General features: G+C 42.2%; 1 protein-coding gene across 5 annotated transcripts in view; it reads left to right on the forward strand.

The window, feature by feature from the left end:
- Positions 1 to 13178, forward strand: part of ap2a1 (adaptor related protein complex 2 subunit alpha 1) — a 33928-nt gene that overhangs the window by 7650 nt on the left and 13100 nt on the right. For all 5 annotated transcript variants that reach the window (XM_080723721.1, XM_080723718.1, XM_080723722.1 and 2 more), the window contains exons 4-10: positions 4154 to 4347; positions 4730 to 4859; positions 5229 to 5330; positions 7051 to 7310; positions 8659 to 8827; positions 11720 to 11857; positions 12475 to 12657. In XM_080723721.1, the coding sequence (XP_080579847.1) occupies positions 4154 to 4347; positions 4730 to 4859; positions 5229 to 5330; positions 7051 to 7310; positions 8659 to 8827; positions 11720 to 11857; positions 12475 to 12657 (1176 nt within the window). The remainder of the gene's footprint in view (positions 1 to 4153; positions 4348 to 4729; positions 4860 to 5228; positions 5331 to 7050; positions 7311 to 8658; positions 8828 to 11719; positions 11858 to 12474; positions 12658 to 13178) is intronic.

Below are 13178 nucleotides of genomic sequence, written 5' to 3' on the forward strand. Positions count from 1 at the left end.
AGGAAATATTACAATCAACAGAATCTCTGTATTATGTTATTGGTGCCTGGTATGAAGGCAACAGCCAGCAACAATGCTGTTTGGCATTTTCCATTGTTCAATTGTCCATTATTCTTGTGCCACCAAACCCCAAAGACCCCCAGGGCAGGCTGTGTGAAACGTCATAGAGCAGACCAGTGTCCAGTTCTTAGAGGGCTTAGTCAGACATGGTAGTACCATAGGCCTGGTCCCTGAAGATTATTGCATAACATAAAATCATGAGGATTTGAGGAATGAACTTCAGATTAGTTCAAAGCCTAACTTTTTTCCTCCCCTTCAAATTATTATTTTGAGTAATAGTGCAGAGCATCTGAAATCGTCTCATTCCCATGATGTAAGAAACAAGTTTTCAGTTGGGCAAAAGGAAGTCAGCAAATCTATTAAACTTTAGCTTGGTAACATAACTGGTTGTTATACTGAATCTCAGGACTATGGACATAACATACAATAATTATTACAGGATTAGGGTTAGCAAAACCTTTTGACATATGATTTATTTAAGAGTAAACCCACAATGTTTTCCTTACTAAACAAAGGATTAACCCTAATTATATATCCTGGAGTTATTTGGCACATAGCCTACCTCTTTTCATAGTTGGCTAGCTCTGGCTTTAGTAAAATGCTGAGATTATTGATCTTTTCAGTATTTCTTTATAAATTTATATAGCGAAGTGAGCAAACAAAAACCCACATGAAAGAGTTTGTTAAAGTTGAGTGTGCTGTATTTGAAAGTAGAACATGCACCTAATGACTAGTGTACACTAGACATTAGGTGTCAAAAGATAGTCAAAAGTCCTGTAGTGACTAGTGACCAGACACTACAGGGCCTTTGTCCCTGGAGTATCGAAACAAGAAATGAGGTTGGAAATGTGGCAGCAGAGTGACTGTCTTTTTAACGTAAACGTAGCATCGGGCATTTATCCTGATGGGGGATGAAAAGAATAAAATGTGGAACAAGATTGCAGTTTATCAAAATAGTATAAGCAGTTTATAAACTAAGCACTAAAAAGAAAGGAAACTTGACTTCTGTCAATTATATATCCCCTTTAATAATACCAATTTGATTGTATATTTGTGTATTTTGTATAATTATATCGTTTGTTCGTCACCTTTACAATGAGGTACAGCTTGTAAGCATCGGGCATTCAAGGCATGAGCTACACAGCCAAGTCAAGTTTCCTTTCTTTTTGTGCTTAGTTTATATTTAACTCATATGCTGCCATTTAACAATACCTTCGTACTCTTTAACTGCCATTCGTCTCCATAGACTTCCATGTAATTCATAGTGCACGGATCATGCACACCCATGCCTAGATAATGCACCACGTGTGTCCACATTGCTCACAGCTTTCAAACAAAAAAATCCGAATGGAAATCCGTTCAGGCATTCATGAGATAGCAGCCATTATGTTTTACACTGTTGTGAGCTTGGAGGTCTGCTACCTGAGTTGTATGGGGGTTGTATGGGGGTTAAACAAGCAATTTCGCGATCGCTATCATGCCTACTAACGTTTTTGGGGTCCAAAAAAAAGATTTTGAAAAAAAAAAAAAAAAAAAAAATGTTTTTTATTTATTTTTTATTTACGGGATTCACGGGCGTGGCAGGGTGGTACAACGGGATTTTTAAGGGATTCACGTTTTTGGCAGTTAATGAGTTAATATAGACATCTTCATAGCTTGCATGATACCTGGCACACTGTGTTGCTGTGGCAACTTGATACAACTCGAACCCTGAAAGTCTTCCTGTGATATCCTGTGATCTGCAACGGTACTACGATTCTGTCCTCCGTAAAGACGTAAATGGCTTGCTGTGCAACCTCTCAATGGTCATTAGACAGTCGTTTGTTAGATGTGCAGTGTTGGACAGTATTTTAAAAGTGTGCACTTGGCATTAGCTGCTGTGGCTACTCTGTTTCCATTCTGTAGCTGCCAGACAGTTTGACAGGATGAAAGGAAATGTTGAGGATGCAGAATAGTGATGTGTCAGGAGTTCAAAAACCAAGTGGTTGGAGCACAGACCGCCCAGGCCGCCACACCAGCTGAAGACACAGCTCACAATGACGTGTAGAACAAATGAGGTTGCCAAGTATAGTCCCCTACGGGACATCGGTCAACAATGTATATAGTGTTTAAGTGGACTAGAAAATTGACCCAAAATGGACCGGGTCCATCTAGGTCAATCTAGACTCTTGAGTTATAATAAGTGAGGGTTTTGCTGTGATAATTACTCGGTCAGATATGACACTGTAATGATACTTTTTTGCACCCACCGTGTCACTCTGGGAATGTGTGATTTGGAGCATGGTTGCTTCAAACAAAGCGTTATTGATTGCAGGTGAAATATAGCTTTTAGGCATCTGCGTTCATGGGACAACGTGTCCGTAGCCGTTCTGCGATCTCAGAACATGTCACCACACTTAACACATCGGATGCCCACGTGATCTCTGACGTCTAATTTGCTGGTGCCCATGGCAACGCGTCATTTTACCTACCGGCGAGAGTACTGGCGAGAAAAGTAATCCGAGTAAATGTAATCCGAGTATGTCCTGTTTATTTCGCGAAAATCTTTTCTTTCAGTCAGGACCGTTTTTTATCATTTCTAAGCCACAGTGTTTGTGTTACGGCATGTAGAAGAGGCTGCCGTTTTGAGAAAAAAATGAAAAAAGGAAGGGAATCCGGAGAAAACAGCACTTTTGTGCAGCCGGTAAACAGGAAGTCAACGAGCCACACAGCACGTCCGGGTGACGTAATTGCGCGCTGCATGTTGGGAAATGGAGTTGTTTCATCACCGCGGTAGCCAAGTGCAGTAGCTACAGTACAGTATAGTTTACTGTACAACGCGTCAAACGCGTCGTTGGGCACTCGTAAAGATCAAAGAGATTGACGCGTAGACACCACGTGGGCACCCGATGTGTTAAGCTTGCAGACCTGCCATTTCTGGTGTGCACGACACAGCACATATTAGGCATTAGACCCCCACTCATAGTCCTGTCCACCACCAAAACCATTCACACACTTTTAATAGCATCACTGCTCTCAGGTCTTATATAAAAGTAGTCAAAATATTGTTGGTCTTTAAAAGATACTGATTTACAGAGATTGACCACTACATTTCAAGCATGGGGAGTGGTTGTTGTATAGCCTGACACTCAGCCTGAATTGACATTTCGTTTCACTTCATGAATCGCCAAAACAAATTTAAAGGGGTGTGGCTAGCGATTCAGGGTCTGGAACTAGGCTAGTTGTTGTAATCATCAATAATAATAATAATAATAATAAACGTTATATGCACATTCATCACAATCATTTAACAAAAGCTACCACTACAAATATTACTACTATATCACGTTCTTGTTAACCGTATGGCCTATTTAACTTAAAAAGGCATTCAAACCAGGCCCCTGTTTACTTCACTTATAATGCTTGCTTTTCAGACATTATATAAAGCTCCACGTTTAATGTTTATCAAGGTTCTCAGAGCAGTACTGTAAGTGAAAGCTGTGCGGTTGTTTTTTCTGTGGTTCCTTGACTGTTTGTGTGATCAGAGGTGAAACGGCAGGCCGCTGGTTGCTCTGTCCAGCTGTCTGACTCGGCACACGGCAAACACTGAAGACCACTGACCAGCACTGCACTGTCAAACGTCAACTCACTCTGATTCACTCTCTTGCTCCATCTCTCCCTTTCCTCTTGTTCGCATTCCCCATTTCCTCCTCCCCCCCCCCCCCAACACACTTTCATTTCTCTGTCCATTCTGCATGACCTCACATTGCCTCATCTGTTTGTCTAACTCTTTCATCCTTTTCCTCTTCCTGTTGGTCAACCCCTCCCCTTTCTTGTCATATTCTCTTGCTTTCTCATCCATCTTGCTTTGGGCTTTATTTTGCTCCACCTGTTTATGCCCAATGTCTATTCTGTCTTCTTCGACTTTGCTTTCTGGGGATATTTCTTATCTCCTTGCTTCCATGACCTCTCCACCTATTATACGACCAACAAATTCCTGCCCCCTCGCTCTTTCATCTTGCTCTTTTCTTCTCCATGCCTTCCTCCCGCTCCATTTCTCTGTCACTTACTTCCCTCTGCCCTCTCTCTCTCTCCATCATTCTCTCCACCCCAGGGATACCTGTTCATCTCTGTGCTGGTCAACAGCAACAGTGAGCTGATCCGTCTCATCAACAACGCCATCAAGAATGACCTGTCCAGCCGCAATCCCACCTTCATGTGCCTGGCCCTGCACTGCATCGCCAACGTCGGCAGCCGGGAGATGGCCGAGGCCTTTGCCGGAGAGATTCCCCGCATCCTGGTCGCTGGGTAAGGCACGGTGCAGAGTGGTGAGGATTCAGATTCAGAGGCGGTTGTGTAAAACAAACCTGCTACATGGGAGTGGGATGCATAGGTCTCTTTGGGGCACGATGTCGAGGGGTGGCGAAGGCATTGGAATGTCTTCACTTTCGCGTTCACATACCTTACAGGACCTCAGCAAAGTTTAAGTCCATTCAAACAAATATGGTAGTTTGACTTTTTTTTGCTTCACTAATGCAGTACCCGTTGTCAGAGTTCACAGACACCTACAAGCTTTTAGGTGGGCTATTTTCAGTGAGTGGCACCATTGTATGACGATGTATAAATCAGGCTTTTGTCCCTGTCAAAAGGTCTGTTTAAGGCTCATGTGCATGAATGTACTGGCCCACAGTGACACCATGGACAGTGTGAAACAGTCAGCCGCCCTGTGTCTGCTGCGGTTGTACAAGACCTCCCCTGACCTGGTGCTGATGGGCGAGTGGACGTCCCGCGTGGTGCACCTCCTCAACGACCAGCACATGGTGAGACCAAGGCCCTGCAATGATGCTGTTCCTCTTTAAACCACCTGGGGGCCTTGGCAGTCACTGATGCTAATAATGGCTCTGTTGGTGTAGTCAGTGTTGATTTTGACAGCAAATTTTGATTCAGTTTTTGTCATAGTCTTTTGAATAAAAATCCATTTAGTTTTAGTCACATTTATTAAGTAATCTGAAACGTTTTAGTGTTAGTCTAGTTTTAGTCGACTAAATATCAAGGTCAAGCAACAGAATTGTGGATTCAACAACTGACCAGTTTACCAGCTGTTTTGCTATACTGTAAGGAATACTCTTCTCTGTGTGTTAACCTGGAGCCTTTTATATATTCATTCTTCTCTTTGTTGTTCTCTCCAGGGCGTAGTGACAGCAGCCATCTCTCTCATCACGTGTCTCAGCCAGAAGAACCCAGACGAGTTCAAGACCTGCGTGTCCCTGGCTGTGTCCCGGTTAAGCAGGGTGGGTGGCCGAGGGTGTTTTTGCGTGTGTTGAAGTGCATCCTTATTTTGAGCATCTGAATCAGAGCACTCCATGGAGAGTTCTGCCATTGCAGGGTCAGAAACAGCTGTGTCGGAATTCAGATCAATCAATAATCAATGAGAAAATGAGGAGACAAGACAATGTATTAGGTGGTGGTGTTTATGCTTTATGTAACTTTATATCATGGACAGAAGTACAGTTAATACTCTGGTCAGTGGTAAAGTAATTCTGCCAAGAAGAATGGTCAGATACTATAGTTATACTGTGTGGCTCCAAGGCCTCTGGGACGAGCTGTACCATAACAAGATAGGCTTTACCAAAACACTAGCTACTCAGTCCTAGTGAGACATCTAGACTCTTACAAGCTATCCTGTATCAATGATATAAGAACTAGTTATTAATATAATCAATGAACACATGATCTACTCTTATAACGTCACACATAATCAATCATGATAATATATAATCATCTACACAGCGCTGGTCATTGTCACTTCATTGTCACTTTACCTTTACCCTCATAGACTTCAATGCATTCTTTAAACTTCCCGTTTGCGGTTTGTCACTATAGTATACACCAATCCAATAGATGTGTGCGTACTGTAGAAGACCTGGACCCATGAAGTGAACGGGAGTGGCACGACTCTCTCCACTGACTCTGATCTGAATATAGGGGAACATTTTCAAAACATTTCTCAAGCTCAAAAGGTGTCAGATTGAATTGTGACCAACTGGCTATTTTCACTATTCGTCATATGGATAAGTGAACCCCTCGGCTGATTATGTGGTTTGAGTTTGTTATCCAATTCAGGATAAAAACGACTGATTTAAAACCTGGCAGGCTAGTAGGCAACGCCGTTGCAGCTAATGCAGTTAATAATGTCCGTGTTCAATTTAGGCGTGCAAGCATAGCTGGTAGTCAACAGTATTAACATTGACACACATGCGTCTAACACACCCTTTATTAATTTGATTAACTGCTGCCGTGTTGCTTACATCACAGTGTACATTATGCAGCCTGCCATGTTTTTACCCTGGTGTAATGTTTTTTTCCTACCCTCAGTGGATATTATGCAAACATATTGTTCTTTTGGAGGAAGAAACAAGATGATATATATTCATAGATCTTGGGCTACTAAATACGGACACAACGGGTGACAAACAGGTGGACAGGGACTTGTTGTTACTACTGTGGAATAGGGATGGGACGATAAGCGATATTATCGTTTATCGTGATAAAAATACGATAATTGCATCATGGTGATTTAATTTATCATGATATCGTCCTCCGTCGTGCACTGGGATCAATTCACCTTTTATTTGCTGAGCTGCATATCCGGTACCACTTAAACCCTCCCTAGGTCCTTATAATATACGTACACGATACAAGGCTTTTTTTCCCACTCTATCAAATGTCTTTGCCAAAAAATAGCCGATCTACCATCTCACAATGCGTTGTGTTGCGACGTGTTGTGAGCTTGTAGATCGGCTATTTTTTGGCAAATGTTCCGCCCCAGTATAATGGATTTTGATTATCGCGATAATATCGTAAATCGTGATGTCACATTGTCACATTAATCGTGATATGACATTTTCATATCGTACCATCACTACTGTGGAATCGGGTCTCTCCACAGAGGAATCCAGGTAATTCCTCTGTTCACTCGGTAGGATTACAATGCTCTCTCCTCTTCCTCAGATCGTGTCGTCAGCCTCCACTGACCTACAGGACTACACCTACTACTTTGTCCCGGCGCCGTGGCTGTCCTGCAAGCTGCTGCGTCTGCTGCAGTGCTACCCGCCGCCCGAGGATGGCGCCGTCAAGGGCCGCCTGGTGGAGTGTCTGGAGACCATCCTCAACAAGGCCCAGGAGCCGCCCAAATCCAAGAAGGTGCAGCACTCCAACGCAAAGAACGCCATCCTGTTTGAGGCCATCTCGCTCATCATCCACTATGACAGGTATGACATCTCGCTCATCATCCACTATGACAGGTGGGGCCTGCTCAACGAAAGATGATGTTCACTCAACACTTTAGATCCATTCATTCTAATGAGAGCCAGACAGATGCTCTTAAGACATGTAGGAACACTACTGGTTGACAAGTAGTACTGCCTGAAGCTGAAAGGGATATTCCACTTTAAAAAAAACCTTTGGACATCTTATCATCTTTTTTTTTTTTTATATAATTTTTTATCCCACGATTTTGCAACCCATTTTCTCCCAGTGCCAATTGCCTATGTAATCCTGGGCTCTGCTCTCCCTCTGCCGCGCCTGGGGTCGGGAGACAACGGACTGACCTCATGCTTCTGTCATCTTATCTTCTTATCAGGCTTTTATGAACACCCTGAACAGTTTTTCATTTGCTTGATTCAATATTTAGATATTTGATGTAAATGTTATCAGGCCCTCCAGGCCCAGGGCCTCTCTCCATACACACCCATTGTAACTTCAAACTCCATGATAGATTCATTAAAATGACCCATTAGCTTTTTCTGGTGACTCATACTACCCTCCTAATAAGTGAGCAGACCGTGTTTTTTCAATAACCTTTTTCATTTATTTGTAATAATTATTTTGGAAAATCGAACAGTTTAAATACAATAAAAGATTATTAAAAATAATTGAAAAAGGTTATCGAAAAAACACGGCCTGCTCATGTATTAGGATGGTAGTATGAGTAACCAGAAAAAACTAATGGGTGTTTTTAATGAATCTATCATGGTTAAAATGGAGTTTGAAGTTATAATGGGTGTATATGGGGAGGCGTCCTGCAGGCCAGGGTGCTTTAATGTGAAAATGGCTTCTCTGCCCAAGTGGGAGTTCTGTCTTAGTACACTGGTTGTATCCCAGGGTAGGAATAATAAAGAAATAAACGCTCGCATACTGAGGGCTCCAATGTGACCGATGCTTCATTGAATGAAATTACTCTGAAACGTTTTGATTACAAACATGTGCATTATGGCTGTAATCTATCCCTGTTTTAAGGATTCGAACCTCTGGGGGGGTTTTCCGAACGGACCATCGATTGATTTAGTTCGAACCATTAATTTGAAAAGTTCTTCTTTTATCTTCAATTTGAACGTTAATTGTTCCCAACGTAACCAACGGACATTAAAATGTTACAGCCTTAATGTGCATGTCTGTTCTCTCTTTGCATGTATCCCACGGTAGGACATAGAGTAAATGTTTGGATTCCAGGTTTAATGCATTTGACCCCCCATAAACAGACAAAAGGATGGGAGGAATTATGTTTATATAAGTGAGTGTCTTAAACGTTTCTCCCCCTTGTCCGTCACTGGTCCTCAGTGAGCCTAACCTCCTGGTGCGGGCCTGTAACCAGCTGGGTCAGTTCCTGCAGCATCGGGAGACCAACCTGCGCTACTTGGCCCTGGAGAGCATGTGCACGTTGGCCAGCTCCGAGTTCTCCCATGAGGCAGTCAAGACGCACATCGAGACCGTCATCAATGCCCTCAAGGTTGCCCCTGTCCCATCTCTGCACACACACACACACACACACACACACACACACACACACACACACACACACACACACATTGTTTGTGATTGTAACGTCTTGATTGTATCATATTGGAGGGGGCATTGGTTAGAATGATTTCCTTTACACTGTTGAAAGACATCATAAAAATAAATATGAATATAATTCATTGAAGCATATTTGTCGTTTGAAAATCTGATTGACCAGAAATATTTTAAAGGGGATTTGCTCTAACATGATAAATAATGACGCAGGCTCTGGATTTGTTATCATAAATCTAATAACATGTTTTTATTTATTATTCATACAAAGTCTCGGTAAGGCTTTAGGGCTTTTTCTTTTCCTTACTCTCATCGTCTCACAGTGAGTTTTACAATATATAGATTAAATATCATGATGCCACAACATTCAGGGCGGCTTGCACCAAGAGGGATTAAATAAATCTTAGTTTAGGGTTAATCAAGGGTTTGTTGATCTAGGTTTTATTTTAAATCGAGGTGCGTTGCACCACTTAAATTTAAGCATTGCTTAACAAATCTGTGATTAAACCCTTAACCTGTGATTAAAACCATAAACTGCGATTATTTCATGGTTTAAATGTCCTCCATCTTGGATTTGCGATGTAAACACACTGGAATAAACTATTCTCTTACGCCTAACATCATAACGTTACTTTTTTATTTACTTCGGGGTGAATGTGGGCAGGCCTATCACCTTCTATGTTAAGAAGAGCGCCTGCAGCCAAAAAATATTTAATTTTATAACGCTCCGTCATACGACGGTGGTGCTCGGCTCGCTACAGCGCGGTGCGGCGATGCGCGGCTATCCTCCTGTGAGGGAAGCAAAGAAATACACCACAGTTTGATAGTTTCGTCAATTATGAAGCGATTTCGAAAATTAAAACGTCTCCATATTGGTTGGGAAGTCCTCTTCCACTGACTGTAGGCCTATTATGTCCCCGTAAATATATAAATGTTCGCTATTTTAAAATAGCCGATGTACAAGGATGTATTGAAGACAACAATATGATGAGATTTTTGTTTTCAGCTGTGAAACGCTGTCTGCAGCAAGCCTGCAGGGCTTATGCTGTGAGGCTTCCCCATGGCTTCCCTCGCAGCCAGGAGGGGGACCCCCATTCATGTCTTGTCAATGGCATGTTTGCATTTAAACCACCTCTACAGCAGGTTTAAAATTGATCCCTTACTGATGTTTAAATCAAAGTTTAAAGTAGTGGTGCAACAGGATTAACAGAAATCCAGGTTTACAGTGAAAATTCAAACCAAGATTAAAAGGATGGTTTAAAACTAAACCTGATTAATGAAAACTAGATTTAAGGTTTGGTGCAAGCTGATTAAAAGATAAACCTTGATTTAAACCAGTTTAAGGCTTAAACCGTGTTGGTGCAAGCCGCCCTCAGACTTTTAGGTTTCATAGTTTGGAGGATAAGTATGTGTTACATGTGATTGATTTTATTTTTCATTTTTTGATGAACAAATTGTTTGATACATGCATTCTTTATTGATATTTGTCATTTAAATGTATGGAACAATCATAGTATGTACAGTATATGTACATGTATACCAGAGATTCCGTTAGCCGGTATTTACCGGCCATTGGCCGGTTAAATGTTTAATTGGCCGGTAATTATAAAGTCCACCGGCCACCGTGGCCGGCTGGGAAAATGCCTCTTAGGCTATTTTATCATTTAATCTTATTATTCACATAATTATTTGTCTAAATCAGTAAAGCTACAACCATTAAAACCTATCATAATCTTTAATTTGTATCATGTTCTGTGAGTCTGACGACAGCGGAGCTCACCGCTCATGCTGCGCTGTGCTCATTAGATCAGTCTATATTCGTCGTACGAGGGTTACGCGCATTGAAAATATCAGAGCTTCAAGCTCACAACAAGTCAGCAACGCGCGGCGCTGTGAGCTTGTATGTCTGCTATTTTAGATACGCAGGACGGCCATACGGAGAAGCACACATTACGTTTCACCACTGACAATTCCAGCAGCTTGTCCAAATCAGCGCTATACAGCGTGGGTTTAGTGTTATGATCCGAACAGAACTGGGGTTCTTCCGAGGTAATCTAGACCAAGCTGGACCCAGTAGACGATAATAAAAAAAGGGACCCGAACTCTGTGGAATCACATGGATTATACAAGCACGCAAATGACTTTCTGAACGCATGGATGTGATACCACTGTACGGTGGTCAAAGCAACAGACTAACAGAGGCAAGTCAACCTTCCTCCTTGCGCCATCATAACATAACATTAACAAAACAAAACAAAGGTTGTATGTTTGCATATTAAGGTTTAATGAGACGTGAAGCCAAAATCATATAGGTCTACTATTAACTTATTAATTTGTAGGCCACTGTGTGGCAGGGCACGCAAACGGTTCGCTTGAGTTGCGTCCACTTTAACCTATTCACTTCTTTTTTGGCAAGCGATCTAGGCCTACATAAGTAGATAGTTAGGCTATTATTTCGTTAACTCAGGAAAATATTGCAATTGCATCTGTAATAAAGAGGAGCCCAGCGCTAACATAAAATGGTGTAATTATCAGTTGGGTGCACCATGCAGACGCACATACAGTATCTCATCTGCAAACACGTATGTGACGTTCATTATAATATGGCCGATAAATTAATTGATTGGCCGGTAAAATATAATCCTGCCGGCCAACGTGGCCGGCCCCAAAAATGCCTAGCGGAAACCCTGATGTATACATACATATGTGTATATGGCCTGTATATGTGTCTGTCTGTGTTAGTATCTATGTCATGTGGATCTCTCTCTCTCTCTCTCTCTCTCTCTCTCTCTCTCTCTCTCTCTCTCTCTCTCTCTCTCTCTCTCCACAGACTGAGAGGGATGTGAGTGTGCGTCAGAGAGCAGCTGACCTGCTCTATGCCATGTGTGACCGTAGCAACGCCAAGCAGATCGTGGCAGAGATGCTCAGCTACCTGGAGACTGCCGACTACTCCATCAGAGAGGAGATGGTGTGTTTGTGTGGTGTGCACACCGCTGAAACCTGATTGTGAATTAAAATATGTCTTTCACTTGTGCACGTGTGTGACGCTTTTGACTGAAAAATGCGATAAGAATATCTCCTTCTCGTGCCAAATCACCAGAAGAGTCTCCATGTTAGGGATAGGACGATAAGGGATATTATCGTTTATCGTGATAAAAACCACTCACGATAACTGTATCATGGAGATTTCATTTATTGTGAAATCGTCCTCCGTCATGCACTGGCATCAATTCACAATTTTTATTTGCCGAGCTGCATATCCGGTGCCGTTTAAACCCTCTATTGGTAAAACGTACTTTAAATATGCGTACTTGATAGTCTTTTTTTCTTCTTTTTTTTCACTCTACCAAATCTCTTTGCCAAAAAATTGACGATCTACAAGCTCACTCTAGCTCTAATTTTGGTAAATGTTCCGCCCCAGGATAATGGATGTTGGGGATATTTTGATTATCGCGATATTATCGTAAATCGCGATTTCTTTGGTCACAATAATCGTGATATGACGTTTTCATATCGTCCCATCCTTACTCCCGTGTCTAAGCAACTGCCCTTGTCTCCTCTTCCTTCCGTATTGTCATTGTACAGGTGCTGAAGGTGGCCATCCTGGCAGAGAAGTACGCTGTGGATTACTCATGGTACGTCGACACCATCCTCAACCTGATCCGCATCGCCGGCGACTATGTCAGCGAGGAAGTTTGGTATCGTGTCATCCAGATAGTCATCAACCGCGACGACGTGCAGGGCTACGCCGCCAAGACAGTCTTTGAGGTACGACAGATGGACAGAGGAGGGATGGACAGACGGCTGCAGGACGATGTTATAAAATAACTAGGAAAAGTTTATGTTGACGTGGAGATGGTTACTGATCAGAGGGGCCGTTATCAGGGGGTCATCAATATGTCTGTACACTTGGCCTTGTCCGTGGCAAATGTTTAGATTTTCTGTTTAACACAGCATTGGTTATAATGTGCTTATTTTGATCATAAGACCCAATTACTGAATGTCAAGTCTCCATGTTTTCTTCAGAATATGTATTGCACTGGTTTACTACAACAGTATGTATGAGTCCTCTAGTACCAGTGGTTCTCAAACATGTTATTCGCAAGGACCCTCATAACTCTGAGTTACAGACCTCTTATGGTTATTCAGGGCTATCTCTTTATGTGTTTCTGGTAATCTTTTTGGCAAGCCAACATGGTGATGACCCCTGGCCGTTATAAAACGTTCATGGTGGCTGAGGCGAGGTCTATGACTGATTGTTTAACTTGGCACCACGCCTTTTGTTCCAG

This window comes from Nannobrachium achirus, assembly GCF_963921795.1.
Source record: "Nannobrachium achirus genome assembly, chromosome: 4".
In the NCBI taxonomy this organism is placed as follows: Eukaryota; Metazoa; Chordata; class Actinopteri; order Myctophiformes; family Myctophidae; genus Nannobrachium; species Nannobrachium achirus.